At 41.8% G+C, this 27,213-nt stretch overlaps 2 protein-coding genes and 1 pseudogene across 2 annotated transcripts in view; 2 read left to right on the top strand and 1 right to left on the bottom strand.

The window, feature by feature from the left end:
• LOC147004104 (uncharacterized) overlaps positions 1–27,213 on the top strand; it is a 522,844-nt gene that overhangs the window by 418,679 nt on the left and 76,952 nt on the right. The gene's annotated exons all lie outside the window — the stretch shown is intronic.
• On the bottom strand, positions 2,780–4,240 carry LOC147004109 (serine/threonine-protein phosphatase 2A 56 kDa regulatory subunit alpha isoform pseudogene; annotated as a pseudogene).
• On the top strand, positions 7,426–7,728 carry LOC147004108 (embryonic testis differentiation protein). The gene has a single exon (XM_085838689.1). The coding sequence runs from the start codon at positions 7,463–7,465 to the stop codon at positions 7,640–7,642; it is 180 nt and encodes a 59-aa protein (XP_085694815.1). The 5' UTR covers positions 7,426–7,462; the 3' UTR covers positions 7,643–7,728.

The following is a 27,213-nucleotide window of genomic DNA, read 5'->3' as shown; positions in this document are numbered from 1 at the left end:
TCCAGTTGTTCCAATCATGACCCTGTCCTATTCTACCTTTTAGTCATGTTCTCATATATAGATTGCAAATATGTTCATTTGAGGGAAGAAAGCAATCAAGAAAGCACAAATCCTTTCTTAAATCCCTGTCTTCTGGCCCAGGCATTGCCTTTCAGCTGCAGTGTTGAAATTAAGCCAAACATGGTGTCTTGTATATAGCAGCAGTTTCTTGCCCAGAAAAAAAAAAATCAGATGGAGAAATGGTTGTTCCTATAATAGTTTATATGAAATTAATCATCATGTCTAAGATTCCTTGGATTGATGAGAGAGAGAGAGAGAGACATAGAGAGAGACAGACATTAGAGAGAGACAGACATTAGAGAGAGACAGACAGAGAGAGAGACAGAGAGGGACAGAGACAGAGAGGGACAGAGACAGAGACAGAGGCAAAGAGACAGACAGAGAAGCGAGAGGCTCTCTTGAGTTTCTGTTGCATCTTGGAGATGAAAGGGTTTACTTCATCTGACAGATTCCAGTCTATCACTGAGGGAAGCCAAGGCCAGACCTTAAGGTAGGAGTTTGAAGCAGATGTCACCGCCACCGAGGAATGCTGCTTGCTGGATTGCTCCCAGGCCTGCTGAGCTACCCTTTTATAAAACCCAGGTCTTAGTACTTCAAATGGTGGGCCTGGGCCTCCTATGTCAACCAGCAATAAAGACAATGCCCCACATATGCCACTAGCCAATCTGTATAGGCAAATTCTCAATTTATATTCATACTTCCAAGGTGACTGTAGCCAATGTCAACTTGACAATAAAAACTAGACAGTATACTAATCATTTTCTCCTTTTATTAAAAATACATTTTTCTTACATAATATATCCTGATTATAATTTCTCCTTCCTCTACTCCTCCCAGTTTCTCCCCACCTCCCTTCCCATCCACATTCCTTTTTGTCTTTTAACAGATAACAGTCGCCTAAAGGGTAATAATATTGTACTGCATTGTATTGCATTGTATTGCACTGTATTGTATTGTATTGTATTGTATTGTATTGTATTGTATTCTTTTAATGAGAAAACAAGAGAAATGGATAAGAATAGGACAAAACAAACAAGCAGAAAAAAAAAGAGACCAAGAAAAGGCATAGCACAAGAAATAGATATACACACATCACATACTCAGGAATCCCATAAAAACACTAAACTGGAAGTCATAATATATGCGTAAAAGGACCTAGAGAAGAAACATGGAAAGTCTCCAATACAACTTTATGAGACAAGGAACCTCCAAAGATGCCTTTGAATTTGTTTTCTGCTGGTCATTTACTCCTGGGCATGCAGATTACTCTAAAGAGTAGTTTGTTTCCCCCAGTGAGATTCCCTTGGGGAAAAAAACAAACTTTCATTTTAAAGTGGTTATCAACTGGAGGTTGCTAGTAGTGGCTTAGGAATGGGGTCATGTGTTCACTTTCTTTTCAGCTCTAGGACCAAATCTGGTACAGACTTCTGCAGGCCCTGTGCATGCTGCCTCAGTTTCTGTGAGTTCATATGTGTGCAGACATTGTTAGTTTACAGGGTCTTGTTTTCTCAATGTCCCCTACCTCCTCTGTCTCTGTCTCATTCTCTCTTTTGAAAGATTTATTTATTTATTTATTTATTTAATGTATGTGAATACTCTGTAGATGTCTTCAGACACACCAGAAGAGGGCATTGGATTCCACTACAGATGGTTGTGAGCCACCATGTAGTTGCTGGGAATTGAACTCAGGATCTTTGGAAGAGCAGTCAGTGCTCTTAACTGCTGTGCCATCTCTCCAGTGCCATCTCTCTGTTTCTTTCTTTCTTTCTTTCTTTCTTTCTTTCTTTCTTTCTTTCTTTCTTTCTTTCTTTCTTTCTTTCTTTTAAATACAAACATAGACTTTATTAAATGCAGCTCAATCCCCAGTGAAGATCTCTCATTATAAAACAGTTTTCCATACAACTGCAAGGCAAGTGGCTGGAATGGTACTGGTAACAAGTGTGAAAAATACCTGACCAGGTAAAAACAAAGCTTCATAGTCAACTCTGAGGACACCTGCTGCAGTTCCTTTAAATAAAGCCAGGCAGTGATAGCTAGCAGTCTGCCTTGGAGGAGAGGAATGAAGGAGGTGAGCCTCTTTCCACCCGTGGCCTGTGCTGCTCCGCACACGCTCCGGGGTGCCGCTGCCGAAGGCCGGATTTGGGAACATCAGAATTTTGGTTTACTTTCCCCCAACTTTAATACTTTGTGCTTCAGAAGCCTGAAAATGTCAGATGTTGTAAAACCCAGAGTATGGCAGTGTCTTTCATGAGGCTGGGCTCTTTTCGACCCCGCCCACACCTCTCTAGGAGAGGTGAGGGAAGGGCAACACCTCCCCTTATCTTAGGAAGGCTCTTTCCTCAGATGTACTCAAGGTGTGCAGCACCAAGGTGTGCAGCACGGTGAAAACACATGATAAAGGAAGTGTGCAGAGGACGGCTTCATATGTGTGTGCAGCACAACCGGGCTCAAGTCGCAACACACGTTTGCCACTCCCACGATCACCTCACTCAACAGAGACAGTGACACAATCCATGATTAGACAGAGTTTACAATATACTGTGGCTGTGATACAGCACAGGGCTATGTTTTAGACCATAATTCTTTCGCTTTTACGCTTGCCAGGAAAAACTGGCCTCCTAATAAATATATAAGGTCTGCTCTGAAGTTTTTATTTATTCCAAAAAAAAAAAAAAAAGAAAAGAAAAAAAGTGTACAAAACTACCGCCCAGGAGGGGGAGCTGGTCTTTATTTGGCACTGGTACTGCTGCGAATACTGTGCATGCTGTAAGCATTGTTCTGTTTCTCTAGAGCCTTTTTCAGCTGCAGCTCTTCTAGTTTTTTCCATAAGTCTTCCCGTTCCAGTTCTTTCTTCTTCTCTCTCTGTCTTTCGGCTTTGTAGGAACTAGTAAGGTCGTCAAAAAGCTTGCCATTCATCTCCATGAGGGTTTTCAGCACATTGCACACCAGTGCTACAATAGGCTGATTCCAGTGTTCTTTGGACATTTTATACAAGCTGGCAAACATGATTGGTAGGATTTTATCAATATTTTCTTCAATCAAATTAAGAATATATTCATTATTCCAGAAGTACAGTGCTCTTTCTGCAACCTGGAAATGAGAGCTGGAGACACACTTGGATATCTGCTTAAAAAGCGGCTCTTCAATTTTTTGAATTGTGTTGGTTCAATGACATCTAAGATATCTTCAATTTCTCCTAAAACATCACCTCTTTCTGACTGCATGTTTTTGGCCAAAATTTCAGCAGTCCTCTGATCACCGGCTCTGTCAGCGTTGTGTCTTTCTCCAGGAACTGCACAACACAGTACGCCAGCTGTGCGTGAAACAAGGCCAATCCTTTTGCAGTATGCATAGCAATAAGAACCTTCATTAGAAACTGCTTACGCTCTGCTTTCACTGGCAATGCAAAGCCATTGATGATACTTCCCAATATTTCAAGGAGCTCAGCCACACCATTGAAATGTTCCGTTTCATATATAAACCTGACGAAAATGTTGTTAATCTGCTTTCTGATGCTCTCAGGCCAAGGAACTTGCCGTAAATCCAATGCAGAATTTTCAGGAAGTCGCGCTCCCCCGGATCTTCACTATCAAAAAGCTCCAGAAGCTTTTGGAAAACTTCTGATCAATGTATCGCTTTGCAATGCTGGGCTGGAAATCAGGACTCTCCAAGAATCTCAAGAATAATTCATACATGAAACTGTATGTGAGGCCAAGAGGCCTCAAGTGTGGGCTCATCCTCTTCCGGGTCAAAATCTGGATTATCACTTGGAGGAAGTGTCCGGAAGATGTTAGCACTGATCATTTTTACTATATCAGAATACGCTGATTCAACAATTACACCACGATTAGTTGAAACATACTCAACCAGTTCATTCAGTGTTGCTCTTTTAATTTCTTTGCTCTTCAAGTCTGAAACAGAGTCCATGAAATCAAACAGTACACAGCACTGTTGTAGCTTCTGGCAGAAAAGCTCTTGCTGTTCATCTGAAGTGGCATCTTTGAGCTGGGGCAGGGGGTGCAGCTCCGCCTGGCTGCCCTGGCTGCGGAACTGCGAAGAGCCCTGAGAGCGCTTCTGCCTCTGCGGCTTGTGCACCGATTTCCCGGGTGAAGCCGTCCACTTTCTCCAAGGCCGAGATGGCGGCGCAGGGGACTGGTGCGGGCTGCGACGGCGACGACATCTCGGCGACGCGGGCGCTCGGCGCCTCCCGCGGTGGCTGGCCCGGGCAATCGGCGGGGGACGGGCACGGCGGACCTGCGCCCCAGCGTCCGGGCCGCGCCGCCCTCGCGCTCCGCAAGCTGCTCCTCACCGGACAGCGCCTCACTGCCGCATCCCCGCGCCGCGCGGCCGCCTCCGGGGGCTGGCGGAGGGGAGGGCGGGGGCGTGCGGGCCGCACAAGTTACTGACGCCGGGCGACGAGGGCGGGCGGAGGCGAGCCTGAAGTGTGGACCGCTGGGGCGAGCGCGCGGGTACGGACGCCGGGCGCGCCTCACGGCCCCTTAGTGCGCGGAGTCCGGACAGGTCTTCAGCAGCTGCCGCCCGCGCTGTCCGCCCGGCCCGGAGCCTCCTCCCGGGGCTCTTCCATCGCGGGTCCGCGCGAGCCGCCGCCGAGCGCTCGTTCTCCTGTCAGCGATGGCCCCTCATCGCCCGGGGCGGCCACCCGCACCCCGATCCTTGGATCCTTGGAGCGTTGCCCTTGCTCAGCCTCCCGCGCCCACCGGCCGCCCACGGAGCACGCCCGGGAAGCAACTGCTACAACTTGAGAGGGTGGCTGGCTCGGGTGAGGGGTGGACTCTGTGCGCGTGCGTGCGCGCTCCCGCGGCCCGGGGGTCCTCGCGGGGGGGGGTGGGGTGGGGGGGTGGAGGAAGGCGTTTGACTGACAACTTCCGCGGGGTCCCACTAGCCTCCAGAGGGAGGCGGGGCGCGGCCCCCCTCTGTTTCTTAAACTCTTTCTGCCTCCTCTTTCATGGGGTTTCCTAGTGGAGTGTCAGTCAAAGAAGATATTGCTTGGTAATTCCTACAAGTTTTGTGTCACCATTCCACTAGCATATCTTGTAAGCAGGGTACCTTTGTAGACAGTGGTGCTGTGGCTGGGTTGATGCTTACAAATCTCTTTTGACAGATTATAGAGTACTTTCCTGTAGTATAGATGCTGTGTTGATTTGAATATGCTTGGTTCATAGGAAATGGCACTATTAGGAGTTGTGACCTTGTTGGAGGAAGTGTGTCACTGTGTAGGTGGGCTTTGAGGTCTCCTCCTATGCTCAGGCTCTGTCCAGTATGGATGAGACCTGGCTGCCTGCATAGAAGAGTTTCCTTCTGGCTGTTTTTTGGATCAAAATGTAGAATTCTCAGTTCCTTCTTCAGCACCATGTTTGCCTGCAGGCTGCCATGCTTCCTGCCATGGTGATAATGGACTAAACCCCCGAAACTGTATTTAAATTAAATGTTTTTTAATTTATAAGACCCAATTAAATGTTCTCCTTGATAAGTCTTGGTCATGGTGTCTCTTTATAGCAATAAAACCTTAACTAAGAAAATGCCGAAAAGTGTAGAGGGTCCTTAAGATCATGCAGTAGTCAAAATTAGGGATATGATACTCAGGGGTCAGTTAGTTTTGGATCCTGTTCTTTTTGTATTGGGTTGTTTTTTGTTTGTTTGTTTACCAGTTGTATTATCTGTTGAGATGAGTTGGGATCTCGCTGACCATATCACTTTAGAAGCACTGAAGCCATTTCTCCATGTTGACTATCCCCTTTGGAGAATGAATGTTGAATAGAGTCAAACATCAGGGTTTCCACAGCTTCTCTGACCAAGGAGAAAGAGCTGCAGGACCTTAGGAGAGATTCCTCATGATTTCCTGGGACCTGGTTGACCTTGGAAGGCAAAGATCAGAATACAGTGACTTCCATTTAGTTCTGCTGTCCACATTGGTACAGACCTCCCACTTAGTTACTTTTGGTTGCTGTAATAAAAGACCATGACAAAGACAGCTTACAGAAAAAGAGTTTATTTTGTTTTATGGTCCAGAAGGGTAATGTGATAGTTCAAATGAGAATGGCCCACATAGGATCATCTATTTGAATGTTTGGTCTCCAGTTTGCAGAACTATTTGGGAGGACTGGAGGTATGGTCACTGGAGGTGTGTCACTAGGGTTAGCCTTTCAAGTGTTAAAAGCCCACACTATCATAGTTTGCCGCCCTTCTCTCTCCTTCATGCTGGTGAATAAGGATATAAACTCTCAACTACTGCTCCAGTGCCATGTTTGCCTGCTGCTGCTGTGTTCTGCACCATGATGGTCATGGACTCACCCTCTGAAACTGTAAGCTCCCAATAAACTCTCTTATTAGTTGCCTTGGTCATGGTGTGTTTTCAGAGCAATAGAAAAGTAACTAAGCCACCGGCCTGAGTAGGGCCACAGGCCTCATCCAGCCGGATCAGTGCCGGGGTAGCAGGAGCGCGCAGGGTTGCCTGACACCCGCCAGCTACCCACGACCCCCGCCGCAGGATTTTGGGACTGCTGGTGAGTGGAACACAGCTTCTGCTCCAATCCAATTGCGCGGGACCTGAGACTGCATTAGTTAGGGAAGCAGAAACCGGCCTGAGTAGGGCCACAGGCCTCATCCGGCCGGATCAGTGCCGGGGTAGCGGGAGCGCAGGGTTGCCTGACACCCGCCAGCTACCCACGACCCCCGCCGCAGGATTTTGGGACTGCTGGTGAGTGGAACACAGCTTCTGCTCCAATCCAATTGCGCGGGACCTGAGACTGCATTAGTTAGGGAAGCAGAAACCGCCCTGAGTAGGGCCACAGGCCTCATCCAGCCGGATCAGTGCCGGGGTAGCAGGAGCGCAGGGTTGCCTGACACCCGCCAGCTACCCACGACCCCCGCCGCAGGATTTTGGGACTGCTGGTGAGTGGAACACAGCTTCTGCTCCAGTCCAATCACGCGGGACCTGAGACTGCGCTGGTTGGGGAGAGAGAAATCCAGCCTACATAGGGCCACAACCCTCTTCCGGTCAGAAAAGCACCTGGGCAGCTGGGGCACAGGGTCGGCTGACACTCACCAGCTACCCACAACACCCACCACAGGATCTTAAGACTTCTGGAGAGTGGAACACAGCTTCTGCTCCAATCCAATTGCACGCGGGACCAGAGACTGCATTAGTTAGGGAAGCAGAAAAACGGCCTGAGTAGGACCACAGGCCTCTTCCGGCTGGACCAGCACTGGGGTACCATCAGCTACCCACGACCCCCGCCGCAGGATTTAGAGACTGCTGGTGAGTGGAACACAGCTTCTGCTCCAATCCTTAAACAGTGACAACGATAACAACTAACCCCAGAGATTACCAGATGGCGAAAGGCTTTCTCCATTGCCTTGAGGCCATTGGATAATATCAGTCATGGATGAAGAAAATCCTGAAGCTGTTCCCAGGCCACCGGAGCAGAACACGGAGGTGGTCCCACCGAAAAAGTCAAAAAGCAAGAAGCCTGCCAATATTCTGATCTATTTGATTGACAGGCATCTGGGGAGGCCCAGAAATGATATGGATTTGTTTGAATGGGTTTGGACACTAAAATAGAGTTCACCCTCCAGAATACAGTGGCTGTTGCTAAAATCATGTTTATGTCTAAAAAGAAGTGAAGTAACAAGCCACTCTCATGTTTGATCCATTAAACTAGTCATTGCTACTAAAAAAAAAAAAGAAAAGTAACTAAGGAAGTTAAATACCCATATGATGGTGACAGGCAGGGCAGCAGGAGCAGGAAGCAGAGCTCACATCTTGAACAACTGCAAGCACAAAACAGTGAGTGAACCATAAGTAACATGGAGATTTTAAACACTCATATTCTGCCTCCCACGTCATATGTTAGAACTCCCCAAACAGAACCAGTAACTGAGAATATCCAAACATTTGAGCCTGTTGGGGACATTGCTATTCAAACTACTGTATTCCACTTCCTGGCCATATCATAATGTTTTCTAGGAGCAGAATGTTCCTCAACACTTTTTGTTTCACAAGTTGTATGCTTAGCTAAGTGGGATTTTGCTCTGAGGACAGCCTTCCCTTTGTTCCAGGGCAGAGCAGGGGCTTATTTATTTATTTGTTTGTTTATTCATTCCTTATTTTAGGTGCATGGGTGTTTTGCCTGCATATATATCCGTGTGAAGGTGTTAGAGTTACAGTTTGGGAGCTTCCATGTGGTTGGTGAGAATTGAACCCCAGTCCTTTGAAGGACATCCAGTGCTCTTAACGGCTGAGCCATCTCACCAGCCCCAGAGATGCTCTTGTTAATAGCACTTATGCTCAGCTCTTGGCTGTAATGCTTAGTTCAGTGGTGATCATGTTCTCTTCAAAACTACATTTGTATTTCCTTTTATTCCACTTGCTCCTTTTCATTTATTGCTAATAATAACCATCTTGCAGACTAAATATTATGCTTTCTTGAAATTGTTTCCATAAAAAAAAACCATAGTGTGTTACTTTAAATTTACTCTCAGACAATTTTTAGGAAAAGTGCAAAAGGCAGCCAAATTCTTTGCCAAATCTCACAGGTGTTGTCTCTAGCTCTGCTGCTGAACCTGTTCCCTCTGACACCTCACTGGGCCTCCATAGTCCACATTGCTACCAATATTACTGTCTTTCTGTTTCCTATAAGGATGGCCCAATAACCACTGCTTACATCATTCATCTGCTTTTATTTTCCAGAGTCCCAGAATTTCTTCATTCCTCCAGAACCTAATATGGTTAGGTTCATTACAGCAATGATCTATTCTCTGGGTTGAATTCCTATATTATATTTCTGTAATCATTTAAAAACTATTTCTTAACAAAATCGGGATTTACTTTAAACGTTTAGTTTTACTTAAGCTTTACCTAAATGGAACACTAAAGTTAAAAATAAAAGATTGATGTAGCCTTCTGGATGTTGAATAAACAGATTTGGAGGCTGTAAGAGTTTGAATGAGGATGACCTCTGTAGATCAGAGGTTTGAACACTTGGTTCAAACACATGCCACACCATGACTGTGGCAACTTATCCAAAAACAAATAAATGTTTATTTTGGCTTATGGCCCTCAAGTTTGGAGTCCATAATGGTGAGGATGGCATGGCAGCAGCAGGAAGAGGACCATGCACATCTTGAACTGCAACACAAAGCCAAGTGTGGCATGGAATCTTTAAAATCTCAAATCCCTCTCCAGTTTATAGTAACACATTTCCTCCCACAAGGTCGCCATTCCCAAACCTTCCCAAACAGCATCACCAACTGGAGACCAAGTGTTGGAACATCCTTGTTCCACTTATACAGAGGTCGTCCTTGTTCAAACTATTAAAGCCTCCAAGCATGTCTACTCAACACTGAGAACATCAGTTACATCGATCTTGTACTTTCAACTGTAGTGTAACATTTGGATAAAGCTTAAGTAGAACCAAACATTTCAAGTAAATCCTGATTTTGTTAAGAAAGAGTTTTTCATTATCTTGATTAGACAGTTTTTAAATTTTTAAATCCTTGTAAATGATACAAAGAATAGATCATAAGAGAAATATACTGGTTTAAATAGAACTTTGCTATTAATAAGTTCAGCTGTGATCTCAGAAAATATTATACATACCATCTGTTTCATTATTTATATAAGTCATATGACTTACTAAGACCTTCCATGATGTCTTTAGGCTTCCTAGCTTTTTGATTTTGGACCAACACTTACCATAGGAGAAATTGAAAGAGGTAGAGGCAGGTGAATTTCTGAGTTCAAGGCCAGCTTGTTCTACAGAGTGAGTTCTAGGACATCCAGGGCTACACAGAGAAACCCTGTCTCAAAAGCAAGCAAGCAAGCAAACAAACAAACAAACAAACAACAACAACAACCCCCCAATTTTATACTTATATACTTTTAAACATTTTCTTCTCTTATTTACTGGCAATATAAGCCATGATTCTCTAAATGAAAAGAGTTGATACAATATAGTAAATATGTAATATAATATAATATAATATAATAACAATACATATTTCCATGTCTGCAATGGAAAGGTCAAACATGCAATATTTGTTCAGTCCCTGAGAGTAGATGTCTGTGCAGTCTCAATCTAGTGCTGGAATCCCAGGAAGGTCCTACAGAGATGCCAGTTTTCAGTCTGCTCTGGAATCCCAAAGAAGCAGGTTCTAAAACCGGAGACCGAATGGCTCAGGAACAGGATAGAGAAACTTGCCAGTGAAAGTGAAGGCCAGCAGGAAAGAGGCAAAGCTTCCCACTTCCGTGTTTTTTAATATGAGCTACCACCATAAGGTTTATGATAGGTCTTCTGAATTCAAGTTGTCTGATTAAGGAAATCCCTCATCGGAATCTTGGATTTTAGTTGTTTTCAGATGCAGTCACACTGACATCAAAGATTAGACTTCATGACAGGCTTGAGTTTAAAAAATATAGTGAGAAATGTGGAATAGCCAGGAAAATCAATAGAGCTGAGAATCAGCAGTAGCATACACTCCTCAATTCAAGAATTACTTTGGTTTGTAAGAACCAATTGAAAGCTTCCTGGGAACTAGCATCCTATTCCAGATATACCTTAATGGCAAGGACTCAACTTCCTGACAAGCAAGGTCAGTCCCTCAAAGGATCTAAATCTGGAGAAGTCAAGCTTTACTTTAAAAAAAAATATTCCTTGATATAACAAAAATATGATTGTCTATTTCAGATATGGCATCAATTTTTTTTTCTGTAGGAATTTGGAGCTATCAAGTGGAGTTCCAAAAAGAAAAAAACTGTCTATTCTGACCTATGACTGATAGATAATCCCCTAAATTTCCCTTAGAACACAGGAGACATATTAAGTAAAATAATCCATCAAAATCAGAAGCCCTATGCTAAATGTAGTGGTTGAAAAAGAAAGGCCTGATAGGCTCTTAGATTTGAATATTTGATCACCAGGCAGTGGCATTATCTGAAAGGCTTAGGAGGGTGGCTTTGTTGGAGAAAGTGTATTATTGGAGATAGGCTTTGATGTCTTAAAAAAACCTAAGGAAGGCCCATTGGCTCTTTCTACCTACTGCCTGCAGAACTGGATATGGAACTCTCAGCTACCATGTTTGCCTGTATGCCACCAGAATCTCCACCATGATAATGTACAAAAACTCTATCTCATTGATTTTCCCAAAGAACCAGCTTCTGGTTTTGTTGATTCTTTGTATAGTTCTTTTTGTTTCTACTTGGTGAGAAATGTGGAATAGTTAGGGAAATCAATTGTTTCTAGCCCTGAATTTGATTATTTCCTGCCTTCTACTCCTCTTGGGTGTATTTGCTTCTTTTTGTTCTAGAACTTTCAGGTGTGCTGTTAAGCTACTAGTGTATGCTCTCTCCAGTTTCTTGTTGGAGGCACTCAGAGCTATGAGTTTTCCTCTTACAACTGCTTTCATTGTGTTCCATAAGTTTTGGGTATGTTGTACCTTCATTTTCATTAAATTGTAAAGTCTTCAATTTCTTTTTTATTTCTTCCTTGACCAAGTTATCACTGAGTAGAATGTTGTTCAGCTTCCACATGTATGTGGGCTTTCTGTTGTTTTTGTAGCTACTAAAGACCAGCCTTCATCCATGGTGATCTGATAGGATGCAGGAGATTATTTCAATCTTCTTGGATCTGTCGAGGCCTGTTTTGTGACCGATTATATGGTCAATTATGGAGAAGGTACCATGAGGTGCTGAGGAGAAGGTATATCCTTTTGTTTTAGGATAAAATGTTCTATAGATATCTATTAAATCCATTTGGTTTATAACTTCTGTTAGTTTCACTGTGTATCTGTTTAGTTTGTGTTTCCATGATCTGCCCATTGCTGAGAGTGGGGTGTTGAAGTCTCCCACTATTATTGTGTGAGGTGCAATGTGTGCTTTAGTAAAGTTTCTTTTATGAATGTGAGTGCCCTTGCATTTGAAGCATAGATGTTCAGAATTGAGAGTTCATCTTGGTAGATTTTTCCTTTGACAAGTGTGATGGTTTGTATATCTTTGGACCAGGGAGTGGCACCATCTGAAGGTGTGGCCTTGTTGGAATAGGTGTGACCTGTTTGGAATGGGTATGTCACTGTGTGTGTGGGTATAAGATCCATACCCTAGTTGCCTGGAAGTCAGTCTTCCAGCAGCTGCCTTTGGATGAAGAGGAAGAACTCTCAGCTCTGCCTGTGCCATGCCTGCCTGGATACTGCCATGCTCCCCCCTTGATGATAATGGACTGAATCTCTGAACCTGTAAGGCAGCCCCAATTAAATGTTGCCTTTATAAGACTTGCCTTGGTCATGGTGTCTGTTCACAGCGTAAAACCCTAACTAATACAACAAGTATAAAGTATCCTTCCTTATCTTTTTTGATAGCTTTTGGTTGAAAGTTGATTTTATTTGATATTAGAATGGCTACTCCAACTTGTTTCTTGGGGCCATTTGCTTAGAAATTTGTCTTCCAGCCCTCAACTCTGAGTAAGTATCTGTCTTTGACACTGAGGTGACTTTCCTGTATGCAGCAAAATATTGGGTCCTGTTTACATATCCAGTCTGTTATTCTATGTCTTATATTGGGAAGTTGAGTTCAATAATGTCAAGAGATATTAAGGAAAAGTGCTTGTTGCTTCCTGTTATTTTTAATGTTCTTTTTGTGTTTGTGTGGCTATCTTCTTATGGGTTTGTTGAAAGATTGCTTTCTTACTTTTTCTAGGGTGTAGTTTCTCTTCTTGTGTTGGAGTTTTCAATCTTTTATCCTTTGTAGGGCTGGATTTGTGGAAGGGTATTGTGTAAATTTGTTTTTGTCATGAAATATCTTTGTTTCTCCACCTCTGGTAATTGAGAGTTTGCTGGGCATAGTAGCCTGGGTTGATATTTCTGTTCTCTTAGGGACTGTATGACATCGACCCAGAATATTCTAGCTTTCATAGTCTCTGGTGAGAAGTCTGGTGTAATTCTGATACATCTGCCTTTATGTTACTTGACCTTTTTCCCTTACTGGTTTTAATATTATTTCTTGGTTTTGTGCATTTGGTGTTTTGACTATTTTGTGATGGGAATTTCTTTTCTGGTCCAATCTATTTGGAGTTCTTTAGGTTTCTTGTATGTTCATGGGCATTTCTTTCTTTAGGCTAGGGAAGTTTTCTTCTATAATTTTATTGAAGATATTTACTGGCCCTTTAAGTTGGGACTCTTCACTCTCTTCTATACCTATTATCCTTAGGTTTGGTCTTTTCATTGTTTCCTGGGTTTCCAGGATGTTTTGTGTTAGGAGCTTTTTGCTTTTTGCATTTTCTTTTACATTTGTGTCAATGTTTTCTATGGTGTCTTCTACACCTGAGATTCTCTCTTCTATTCTGTTGGTGATGCTTGTATCTATGACTCCTGATCTCTTTCCTAGGTTTTCTAACTCCAAGGTTATCTCCCTTTGTGATTTCTTTATTGTTTCTATTTCCATTTTTAGATCCTGGATGGTTTAGTTCAATTCCTTCCCCTGTTTGGTTGTGTTTTCCTGCTATTTTTAAAGGAAATTTTGTGTTTTCTCTTTAAGAGCTTCTACCTGCTAACCTGTGTTCTTCTGTACGTCTTTAAGGTAGTTATTTATATCCTTCTTACAGTCCTCTATCATCATCATGAGATGTGATTTTAAACAGAGTCTTGCTTTTCCTGTGTGTTGGGGTATTCATGGCTCACTGTGGTAGGAGAACTGGGTTCTAATTATGCCAAGTAGCCTTGGTTTTCTGTTGCTTATGTTCTTGCCCTTGCCTCTTGCCATCTGGTTATCTCTAGTGTTAGCTGGTCTTTCTGTCTCTGACTGTGTCTTGTCCCTCCTGCAAGCCTGTGTAACTCCTGGGAGACTAGTTCTCTCTGGGAAAAATTTGGGTAATGAGGGCTATGGCACAGGGTCAGCTCTGGGATGCAGATGGAAACCAGAAGGATCCTGTCCCAGGCTGTGCCTTGATTCCTGTGTCCTGATCGCTCTGGGTGGGTTGCTCTTGGGCCAGGATTTTGAGCAGAAGTTGTGGTCTTCCCTGTGCTCACAGGAGCATTGGCGCTCCTGGGAGTTCAGTTCTTTCCTGACAGTATTTGGGTATGGATCACTGTGGCACAGGATCAGCTCCCAATGCAGATGGAAACCGGAAAGATCCTGTCCCGGGCTGTTCCTCAGATCCTGTGTCATGAGGGCTCTGGGCTGGTCCCTCTGAGCATAAGTGGTGGTCTTACTTGTGCTCACAAGTGTTTCCACACTCCTGATAGACCAGTGCTTTCCCGGAGGTATTTGGCTATGGAGCGCTACATCTTTTAAGATCACCATGGATCAAAGCCTAACTTCAACAACAATAGAAACAACAGAAAACTTACAAACTCATGGAAACTGAATAACTCTATACTGAATGATTACTGGGTCAAGGAAGAAATAAAGAAGTAAATTAAGCTTTCTAGAATTTAATGAAAATTAGGGCACATCATATCCAAACTTATAGAGAGCAATGCTAAGAGGAAAGTTCATAGCACTAAATTCTTTCATTTAAAAAGTGGAGAAAGCTCAACTAACAATGGCAAACCTGAAAACTGAAAGCTTTAGAACAAAAAGAAGCAAACACACCAAAGAGGAGTAGAAGACAAGAAATAAGCAAACTCAGGGCTGAAATCAATCAATTAGTTGCAAAGAGAATACAAAGAATCAACATAACTAAGAGCTGATTCTTTGAGAAAAATCAACAAGATAGACAAACTCTTAGCCAAACCAACTGTAAGGCAGAGAAGAAACAGTATCCAAATTATCAAGATCAGAAATGAAAAGGCAGATATAACAACAGAAACTGAGGAAATTAAAAAAAAAAAAAACACAAGGTTCAAAACCCTGTACTCCACAAAACTGGAAAATCTAAATGAAATGGATGATTTTCTAGACAGATACCATTTACTAAAGTTAAATCAAGATCAGGTAAACTAACCAGTCCTATAAGCCCTAAGAAAATATAAACAGTCATTAAAAGTTTCACAATAAAAATAAAAAAAAATCCCAGGGTTATAGGGTTTTAGCACAGAATTTTACCAGAATATCAAAGAAGAGCTAATACTAATTCTCCTCAAACAATTCTATAGCATAGAAACAAAGGGAACATAGCCAAATTCATTCTATGAGGCGACAGTCACACTGATACCTAAAGCACACAGACTCAATAAAGAAAATTTCAGACCAATTGCTTTTATGAACATGGATGCAATAACTGAAAGAAAAAAATAATGTGATCATCTCATTAGATGCTGAAAAAGGCTGTGACAAAATATAACACCCCTTCATGTTAAAAGTCTTGGAGAGATCATGAATACAAGATATATACTGAAACATAATAAAAGCAAGACACAGTGCTTGAGAGATGGCTCAGTGGTTAAGAGCACCGGCTGCTCTTCCGAAGGTCATGAGTTCAAATCCCAGCAACCACATAGTGGCTCACAACCACCCGTAATGAGATCTGACGCCCTCTTCTGGTGCATCTGAAGACAGCTACAGTGTACTTAAATATAATAAATAAATAAATCTTAAAAAAAAAAAGCAAGACACAGCAAGCCAATAGCTAATATTAAATTAAATGGAGAAAACCTTAATGCAATCCGACTAAAATCAGGGACAAGACAAGGCTGCCCACTCACTATCTATTCAATATAGTATTTGATGTTCTAGCTAGAGCAATAAGACAACAAAAATAGATCAAGGGAATATAAATCAGAAAGAAAGAAGCCAAAGTATCATTATTCACTGACGATATGATAGTGTACATAAGCACACCCAACCCCTGCCCACTGAAGTACCAGGGAACTTCTTCAGCTGATAAATACCTTCAGCAAAGGGGCTAGATACAAAATACAAAGAAATCAGTAGAGGTCTCTTATACAAATGACAAACAGTCTGAGAAAGAAATTAGGAAAACAACACCTTTCACAATGGCCACAACTAATATAAACTATCTTTGTGTAACTCTAACCAAGTAAGTGAAAGACCTGTAGAAAAAGAACTTAAAGTTTCTGAAGAAACTTTGTAACATAGTAAAATGAGCTTCTTGCCAAAAGCAATCTGCAGATTCAATGCAATTCCCATCAATTTCAACACAATTTTTTTTACAGTCCTTGAAATAGCAATTCTCAACTTTGTATGGAAAAATAAAAAACCCAGGACAGCTAAAACAATATTGAATAATAAAATAACCACCACCCCTGATCTCAAGCTGTACTACAAAGCAATTGTAATTAAAAAAAAAAAACCTGTACGGTATTAGTACAGAGACAGACAGGTTGATTAATGGAATCGTATCAGAGACCAGAAATAAACTCACACACCTATGGACACCTGATTTTTGAAAAGGAAGCCAAAACTATGTAATGGATAAGAGAAAGTATCAACAAATGGTGCTTGTCTAACTGAGTGTCTGCATGTAGAAGAATGCAAATAGATCCATATTTATCACCTTACACAAAACTCAAGTCCAAGTGGATCAAGAATCTCAATGGAAAACAGGATACACTAAATCAAATAGAAGAGAAAGTCGGAAATAGCATTTAACAAACTGGACAGGAGACTACTTCCTCAACGGAATACTAGTTGCTCAGGCTCCAAGATCAACAATTGATAAATGGGAACTCGTGAAACTGAAAATCTTCTGTAAAGCCTACAGATTGGAAAAAGATCTTTACTAACAGATATCTGACAGAGGGCTAATATCTAAAATATATAAGAGACTCAAGAATTTATACTGTAACAAATCAAATAACCCAATTTAAAAATAGAATACAGATCTAAACAGAATTTTCAACAGGGAAATCTTGGATGGACAAGAAGCACTTAAAGAAATGTTCAACATCCTTAGTCCTCAAGGAAATGCAAATCAAATGACACCAAGATTCTATCTTACAGCAATTGGAATGACTGAGTTCTAAAACTCAAGTGATATCACATGGTAGCAAGGATTTAAAGAAATTTGAACACTCATTTATTGTTTGTGGGAATGCAAACTTGTATAACGACTCTGGAAATCAATCTGGCAGTGGAAGTAGTTCTACCTCAAGACCCAGCTATACGGCTCCTGGGCATTTACTCAAAAGATGATCCACCATACCACAAGGACATATGCTCTATGATGTTCATAGCAGCTTTATTCGCAATATCCAGAAACTGGAAACACCCCAGATGTCCCTAAAACACCGAGTGGATAAAGAAAATGTGGTTATTTCCACAACTGAATACTACTCTACTATTAAAAACAAGGACATCATGAATTTTTAATGAATAGAACTAAAAAAATATTATCCTGAGTGACCTAGTTTTCCAGACCCAGAAGAACATACATGGTATGTACTTACTAATAATTGTATATTAGCCATAAAGTACAGGATACTCAGAATATACCCCACAGACCCAAAGAAGCTAAACAAGAAGGAAGGCCCATGTGAGGATGCTTGAATCTCAGAATGGGGAATAAAATAGTTATAGGAGGCAGAGGAAGGGAGGGAACTTCGGGGTGGTTTTGCAGGGAAATGGGAGGGTCAGGATTAAGTGCAGGGAGAGACAGGAGAGAGGGCCAGAACATCCAGAGAATGACTTGAAATCTGCAGCTGCCAGTAGTAGAGACTGGAGATTGGGCAGAATCTCAAGGATGTGCCAGAGACCTGGGATAGTAGAAGCTCCCAGGAGTTAGTCAGATGACCTTAGAAGTATAACAATGGGTATATGGCAGGACCCCCAGTGGAGGGGTAAGGGTACCAACCCACCAAATTTATCCCGTTTACAAGAAATGCAGGGACAAAGATGGAGCAGAGATTGAGGAAATAGTCAACCAATAACTGGCCCAGCTTGAGCCCCATCCATGAGCAAGCACCAGTCCCTGATACTATTAATGATAATCTGCTATTCTTGCAGATAGGAACCTGGCATAACTGTCCTCTGAGAGGCTTTACCTAGCAGTGGACTAAAATAGATGCAGATACCAACAGCCAAATATTGGACAGAGGTCAGGAACTCTTATGGAAGAGTTGGGGAAGGATTGGAGGTCCTGAAGGGGATAGGAACTCAACAGGAAGAAAAACAGCAGACTAACTTAGACCCTTAGGAGCTTTCAAAGAGTGAACCACTAAAAAAGAGCATACACGGGCGAGACCAAGTCCTCCAGACCCCATACACACACATGTAACAGATGTCTCCATGTGGGTTTCCGAACAACTAGAGCAGAGGCTGTCCCTAAAGCTGTTGTCTGGCCTCAGTGGGAGAGGATGAGCCTAACTCTGCAGAGTGGGAGGATACTCAGGGAATGGGGGGCACCCTCTCAAAGGAGAAGGGGAAGGGGCATGAGGGGAGTGACCTTATGGGGGAGGGACTAGGAAGAGGGGACATTTATTGGGATGTAAATTTTTTAAAAAGATAAGCATTTACTTTATCACATGACTATAGGAACATCCAGAATACATTTCATAAATATGGTCACCCTTCTTTTTTTTTAATTCGATATTTTCTTTATATACATTTCAAATTTCAAATGCTATCCCAAAAGTTCCCTATACCCTCTCCCTGCCCTGCTCCCCTACCCACCCACTCCTGCTTCTTGTCCCTGGCATTCCCCTATACTGGGGCATATAAAGTTTGCAATACCAAGGGGCTTCTCTTCCCAGTGATGGCCGACTAGGCGATCTTCTGCTACATATGCAGCTAGAGACACAAGCTCTGGGGGTACTTGTTAGTTCATATTGTTGTTCCTCCTATAGGGTTGCAGACCCCTTCAGCTCCTTGTGTACTTTCTCAAGCTCCTTCATTAGGGGCCCTGTGTTCCATCACATTGTGAGCATCCACTTCTGTATTTGCCAGGCACTGGCATAGCCTCATACGAGATAGCTATACGAGGATCCCTTCATCAAAATCTTGCTGGCATATGCAATAGTATCTGGGTTTGGTGGCTGATTATGGGACGGATCCCCGGGTCGGGTAGTCTCTGGGTAGTCCATCCTCTCATCTTAGCTCCAAACTTTATCTCTGTAGCCTTCTTCTAAGAAGATGGTCATCCTTCTTCTTAATAAAAGAACACCTGAGTTAGGTTAGCATGCATGTAACAGAAGACATGTGTGCATGGAGCAGGGGCAGGTGGTTGGAAATATATGTCTAAAATAGCTAAGCAGTGAGTCAGAAGGAAACAAGGAATCATCCACGAGAATGAGTTCCATACCATAAAGAACATGAAGATAATCCAAGGCAATGGAAACACTGAAGGAAATGAGGAGGAATAGGAAATATACCCAGTACTTTGCACTGCTCTACTGGGGCAGCATGGGGAATGGTGACAGAGCAGAGAGGGTGGGGTGGAGGGAGGCATTGCATATATACTCCATAGTTTGCTCTTATTGCTACTAAAGGGAGGCAGGGATGGGCGAAAATAGGAACCTTTTCCCTCCTTCACAGGAGACAGAGTCAGTTCAAAAGGCTTATATGCCTGAGACAAGACAGAGTGATAAAGCCTGGAGATTGAATCCCTCCTAGAGAAAGCTTATTCAGAGAGTATTCACTGTAGGTTTGACCCACCAGCAAGTGCTTACCCACCTAAAATCCTGGAACAAGATCACCTGCTGTATCCCCTGAGAAACGTTTTAATGTTCCTTTATGGTTGTTCATGTTACTGGAGAAACTGCGTTTCTTTTCAAAGTTCTTAGTCTTGTTAATAAAGTGAATTAAAAGTGGACTTATTAGGAAAGAAAGGGCCCTTTATTAGATCTTGAGAGAAAAATAACAATCAAGCAAGTTGCAAATCTTAGCAGTTGCCAGGGAGAGGGAGATTGAGAGAAAGTCATACCTTTCAAATTAAGCAAGGATGTCAGCAAGCAGCTGCATGGCCAAAGATCAGGTGGGGATTCAGAAGATTTAGAAAGCTCAATGTAGAAGAATGAAAATAGATCCATACTTACTACTTTTCACAAAACTCAACTCCAAATGATTCAAAGACTTTAACATAAAACTAGTTACACTGGGCTGGTGAGATGGCTCAGCGGTTAACAGTGCTGACTGCTCTTCCAAAGGTCCTGAGTTCAAATCCCAGCATCCACATGGTGGCTCACAACCATCCATAACGAAATCTGATGCCCTCTTCTGGAGTGTCTGAAGACAGCTACAGTGTCCTTACATATAATAAATAAATAAATAAATATTAAAAAAACCCAAAAAACTAGTTACACTGAACCTAATAAAAGAGAAAATGGTGACTACCCTTAAAGTCATTGGCACAGTAGAAGACTATCTGACCAGAACACCATTAGTTTAGGCTCTAAGATCAAGAATTAATAAACAGGACCTCAAAAAATTGAAAACTTTCTGTAAGACAAGGACACCATCAATCAGACCATGAACAGCCTACATAATGGGAAAAGATTTTTTTTTAACCAATTCCACAGCTAATAGAGGGCTAGTATCTAAAATATATAAAGAACTCAAGGAACAATATACTTTTTAAAATACAAATAAACCAATTAAAAAATGAGGAACAGATCTAAACAGAATTCTCAATAGAGAGATCTCAGATGGCTGAGAAACACCTAAAGAAATGTTCATCATCCTTAGCCATTAAAGAACAAACACAAAACTAATTTAAAATTCTGTCTTAGACTTGTCAGAATGGTTAAGATTAATAACACAAGTGAGAGCATATGATGGCAGAGATGTGGCACAAGAGAAACTTGGAGGAGCCTCCATTGCTGGTGGAGTGCACACTTGCACAGCCATTACGGAAATCAGCACGTGGGGTTCCTCTGAAAGATGGGAATCTATCTCAAGACCCAGCTATACCCCTCTCAGCCACATACCCAAAGGACACTTCATCCTACCACAAGGACACTTGCTCAACCATTTTCATTGTATCTTTATTCATAATAGCCAGAAAATGGAGATAACCTAGATGTCAACAGATGAATGGATAAAGAAAATGTGGTACATTTATACAATAGAGTATTATTCAGCTGTTAAAAAATGACATCATGAAGTTTGTAAGCAAATGGATAGAACATGAAAAAAGTCATTCAGAGTGAAGTTACTCAGACCCAGAAAGATAAATATGGATGTATTTGCTTATATGTAAATATTAGCCATCAAATAAATGCTAATCATAGACCCAGAGAGGAATGTGGGGTTTGAGGAGGGGAAATGGGGTTGAGGAAAGGAATCCAGTGAGAGACAGCTAGAATTGGCAGGCATTTGAGGGACAGTATGGGAACCCAGTTCAGTGACTTTCTAAAATATATGAAGGCCATCCTAAAAAAGTTCCCAAATGATGAGGGAAAAGGAGACTCAACTAGCCATGTCTTGACACCAAATGAAGCTTCCAGTTCTGGGAATGCATCCTGTTGAGTTGTTGGCCAAAAGGGTCCTACAGAAATTCCCAAATAACCCTCGGTGTTGCCAAGACAGTAGGTTGCTCTCTGCAAACTGACAGCAAGCCCTATTGCTGAAGACAACACCTACACAACTCATTAAACTTGGAGAGGGTGAGCTAGTGCCTGCATAGAACCATTGCTCAAGTGTCTTTGGTGAGGATATATGAGACAAATTATATTTTTAATAAAAGGGGGTGTTGAGATGAGAAAGTAAGAGAGCGAGAGCTTGGACACATGCAAGAGACAGAGAGAGAGAGAGAGAGAGAGAGACAGACAGAGAGAGAGAGAGAGAGAGAGAGAGACAGAGAGAGACAGAGAGAGAGAGAGAGAGAGAGAGAGAGAGAGAGAGAGAGAGAGAGAGAGAGAGAGAGAGAGAGAGAGAGAACCCAGAGTCTCTGGAAAAGCATACTTAAGCTTTTGGACAATATCTGAAAGACAGTTACTCAAAAGAAAAAAAAAAGGGAATAGAAATGTTGACCCAGATATTAGATAACCTGGACAGTGTTGCCCAGAGGGAAACTGCATAATGACTATAGGAAGGGAAGGTAACTACTTATGTCATTAAGAGGATAATTACTCCTCCCCTTTCCCAAGCATGTCTTCACATGAATCAGATATTCTATGGAGAGGACTCCATGCCAGACGCTTGACAGTGAATTAACTCTTAAGGGAGGGAAGAATATTATGTTTCACTCATGGGTCACTTGAGAACGTTACATCTCCATTTAGAGCCATAGGTGTTCCACACTTTTGACTAGGATGTCTAAGGAAGACTGGTTATGGTGTTTATCTTTCCAGTTTACCAGGGAAATAGGAGGAAGGGTCCAAAGCCTGTGGGGAGGGGTCTCTCCTCAACAACCGCCCAGGCTCCTAATCCCAGTCTAGCTACTGAATAATGCCAACCAGAAAGAGATTTCACATTGGTCACACATAGGTCTGACAGCTTATCTCAGATGACCTTGCAGGAGACATGGGAGCTGGAATAATGATGTGTGGAATCACAGAACTGAATGTGTGTGTGCAATATGTATGTATGCATGCATGAATGAATGTATGCATGCATGTATATCTCAAGATCTAGAAGGTATTCCTATGGTGTGTGGACTCCTGAATTTGTTCCCTTCCCAATGTGTCTAGTTGAATAAATCCCTTTTCTCTAATTTTCACTAGTGCATACATCTGTAGTTGGTATACTGAGGACTGGCATGCTAACCTTGCTTTTTAAGGCTGCTAGGGCCCAGGTTTGTACCTTAAACTCTGTTAACATCTGAAGCAGTGGCACAGCAGGGCAATCAGGTCACATCACTTTCTGATTCTGGAACTAACTAAACCAAATACAGCAAACCCTGTAGGAGTGGGGTGTAGTATAGCCCAGGGATTAGAGCACTTGCCTAACATGGAAAAACTCTAGAGTTGACCTCCACTAAATAGACCTATATATTTTTTAAAAAAATGTCCTGTTTTTGTTTTTGTTATGTGACCCAGGATGGCTTCAAATTCAGTAAGTTTCTATGTTAGCTTTGTAAGTGCTTTACAGGCATGGATCACCAAAGTAGGCTTTCTTCGAAGGGGTTTGTTGTTGTTGTTTTGTTTTGAAGTTATAATTTTATTATAATATTTTCCCTTTCTATTTCTACCTCCAAACTCTCCCATATTGCCTTCCAACTTCCTACTTGCCTTCAAATTCATAGCCTCTTTGTTTTCCAACTGTTGCTGTATTCATGTAAGTACACGTACATACATATCTATGTCTATCTCTATATCATCTCTCTATCTATATATTTCTGTGTGTGTACACACACACATACACACACACACACACACACACACACACACACACACACACACACACGCTACCTGTATATATGTTTTCAGTTTAGAACCAGACTAGCATTTGGGGTGCTCTTGCCTGGAAAAGACAACCTCCCCAACTCCTGACTCACCTGCTATTGAATCCTGAATCACCCCCTAAACTGTATATAAATCGTATCCAGTTGACTGTAGCACTCAGTGTTGAAGCCTCATGGGCTTTTTATGTCTCCATCCTGTTTGGCATGTTTGTTCGTGTCATCCTGGTTTGGTTCCAATTTGGAGAGTCGTGTTGATGAGATTATAGGTATAGATTCTGATGTTACTAGGAGACACATTCTCATAGCAAACTCCCTGAACTTTCTTCTGTAGTGTTTCCTAAACTTTCAGATTGGGAACATTTTGTAGGTGTATCCAATGAGACAAGGCTCCACAACTCTGGGTTTTGATAGGTTGTGTTTTAATTGTGGCAGTGTCTGTATGTTGCAAAAAGAAGTTTCTCTAATGAGGGTGAAAATAAATGTTCATAAACTGTTAGAGATTATGCTGGTTTAGTAAATCTTTGGTTGTATAGATTATCCTCTGGTAACCAGTACTTTACTAGCACTAAGGTGTTAGTTAAGTTTCCAGCACCAACATGGCCTCCTTGATGAGCAAGTCCTAAATCAAATTAGAGAGCTGTTGGCTACCACCAAGCTATGTGTGGCACTTCTTCACCATTGCAGTTATCATGCTATGCTGGTTGTTTATGTGGTTCATAGGTGTCATGGCTGGGAAGGACAATTGGTTACCTCCCTCCTTTGGAAGCTTGTATGATGACTTCTGATGTCATGAAAGCTAGTCCTCAGAGAGGAGACTTTCAGGTCAGTTTCAACTCAGGGGCCTCTGAACCCTGTTTCTCATGTACATGGTGTCTTCATCAAGGTATTTAAATAGAAAATTTCTAATTTGTTATTATTTTGGGTTCTTTGCAGTTGTTTTATTTTTGGGTTCAGCATTTCAGTATGGGTCCCAGACTGCCTTCAAACACAGTAGCTTTCTACCTCTCCCTTGGAAGTACTAGCATTGCTGGCATGTTCCACAAACTTTGGGATTTCTTTGAAGTTTTCAAAGCCGAACATCAGAACTGAACAGGAGGCACTGGGATGTTTTCCTTGTTAACTCTGAGACTAATTGTGTTTGAAGTGGTAGACAAGCTGCTTGAGGGCAGAAAATGAGCGTTGGTGTTACAAGTGGTTGGACTTTGAAACATCAAGGTCACCATGTAGTTTCTGATTCATGTCCAGAATCAGCATGATAGAAAATGTAGTGTACCAGGAGGGCAATTACTACTTGGTGCTGTGTTCATTTTGATTACTGTCTCATGGGACTGAAGATATAAATTAGAATATACTATTTTGTATATTTACTTAACAATGCGTTCAAATGTTTGTGTATACCTCTTGTGGCAGAGAAAGTGGTATAAAGTAAGGAGCAATTTAAAAATAGTAAAGATGACGGATAGGGGTGTGACCTAGTGCTAGGACTCCTGTCTAACATGTTGGGACTCTAAGTTATATCCCTAGGACTACCAACAAACCAACGAAATCAAATGTAAAAATGAGAATTAATCAGTTACCTAACAGCTAGAATGCATTGTAAATTGGCACACATTATTATTACAATGGTTAATCTTCATTGTCTACCTGATTGGTTTTAGAATCATCGTGGAGACAAAGTATGTTTATGTGGAGCAATGGGCTGCACATAGACAGCCTGGTCTCCAGTCGAGCATAGGTCTTGAACCCCGGGTAGTGATTTCTACCTATATGGGACGGAAGGCATTCGATCATGTCTTCTGGACCCTCGGCTCCTATCGAAGTTACCACCCCCACAGCCCCCACAAGACTGGTGTGTGGCTATCAGTCATTTAGGAGCACCACCAAGCCTTCCCACATGCAAATAAGGTTTCCCCCAAACTCTCAGTCCAACCCAATGAGAGGTACCTGCTGTCTAAGCCTGAATCAGCCCCAAAACAGCATATAAATTCTATCCAGGAAATTAAAGGTAAGCGAGAACTACTCTGTCCCCTGAGTTTTTTGTTCCAAAAGCTGTAACACTTGAGAAGAGATTTTCTCTCCAGAAGAAGATCTCCCTGAGGTCCTTCCACAGGCCTCACTGGTTTGGCTTCTCATAGGCTCAGCCAGACAAGACTCAGTGCATGGCCAGCTTGGAGTTACTGAGCGACCTGGAAGAAAAGGCAGAGACTTCATCTCCCTGCCTGCACTCACTTCCCTTCACAGGAACCCTCGCAGCAGGACTGGCCAGAGATCTCTGTGGAAAACCTCTGGTACCCAGGCCCACATGTTTAGGTTTGTCTGGATAGGTTAAATGAGAAGAGAAGACCTAGCTTGAGTGTGGGCAGTCCTGGGCTTGGGCTCCAGGACGAACAAAAAGGAGAAAGTGGGCAGAGCAGCAGCATTCATCTTCTGGCTGTGGCTGTAATGTGATGTAACGTGCCTTTCTTTCCCTGAAATGATGAACTGTATTTTTTAAGGTATAAGTGAGAATAACAGCAATAATCATAATATGAGAAAAGTGCTTTTTCTTTAAAAGTTGTTTATCAGATATTTGGTCATAGAAATAGGAAAAGATACTATTGCAATATGAGTGATCCAAATTAACAAGTAGGCAGGCATGGTGGTACTCATTCTGTAATGCCAAAGCGTAGGAGGGTTAGGCAGGGGGATTGAAGGCTCAGAGCTAGTTTGTTCTCAATAGCAAGTTCTGAGCAGATCAGACTACATGGCAAGACGTTTTCTAATATAATTATAAGAACAAAAATCAGTCTTTTTTTATATTGGTGCGTGCTCTCTCTCTCTCTCTAATATTTACTATGACTAATATAGTTATATAATAATATACAATACATAATACATAATATATCATATACAACAGATAACATATAGCATATATACCATAATATATATGATATATAATATAAAATATATAACATGTAATATATAAAATAATATAATAATTAATATACTTGATAATATGATATAGAATGTAGAATAGAATATAAAATACAGTGTTACTAGTAAGAGTTACTATAACTAATATAATTATATTAATTACATATATATGTTATATTAGACAAAGGACACTACAGTGATAAATAACCTGAATGCATTTTTGTCTCTTTGAAATGCAATAGAAGTAGGTGTGAATATTCAGAGATTGGAAACTCATTTGTGAAACATAAACAGGGGTGTCATAGATATTACTAGATCCCCCATTCTGTACAGTTAGTATAGCTCACAGAATGCTAAGCCAGTGAGAGAGAGGTATGAAAAGAGGAAATTGAGTCAATCAAAGAAACAGATAAAAACAAAAGCAAAATTGAAATACAGGAAGGGGGGGCATGGAGAGAAACATTTATCACCAAGAAAACAGGATGGGAAGAAAAGAGGGATTCTGTTTGTTTCTTTTGAGATAGAGCCTTTCACTGATCTGGAACTTGGTGTGTAGGTTAGGGGCTGATGAACAGGTGCCAAGGATCTGCCTGAGGTTGTTAATATGACCCCAGGCCCTCACGTTTATAAAGAAAGCACTTTACCAACTCCTCATCCCCCATCAAAAGAAGGGCCAAGGAGCATGCATGCTCGGTGATATGGGGTGGGAATGAGGCAGTTATGGAGATATGACTGAGTAATCTGACTTTATACTTTAAAGCACTATGTGCGTTACTCTTATGTAGACATGCCATCTCCTAAGAAGATAAGTTCCCATTGTCCTTTAAGACGGTAACAAGCAATTCCCACTTCCTGGCCCTGGCATTCCCCTGTACTGGGGCATATAATCTTCACAAGACCAAGAGCCTCTTCTCCCACTGGTGGACTACCAGGCCATCTTGAGGGAGTGTTAGATGAATAATTCCATTGACTGAAGCACTGTAGACTGTCA

This window comes from Mus caroli, unplaced genomic scaffold, assembly GCF_978045245.1.
Source record: "Mus caroli unplaced genomic scaffold, Mus_caroli_1 scaffold_6, whole genome shotgun sequence".
Lineage (NCBI taxonomy): Eukaryota > Metazoa > Chordata > Mammalia > Rodentia > Muridae > Mus > Mus caroli.
The sequence above is the reverse complement of the archived record's forward strand: the minus strand, read 5'-3'. Positions and strand labels throughout refer to the sequence as shown.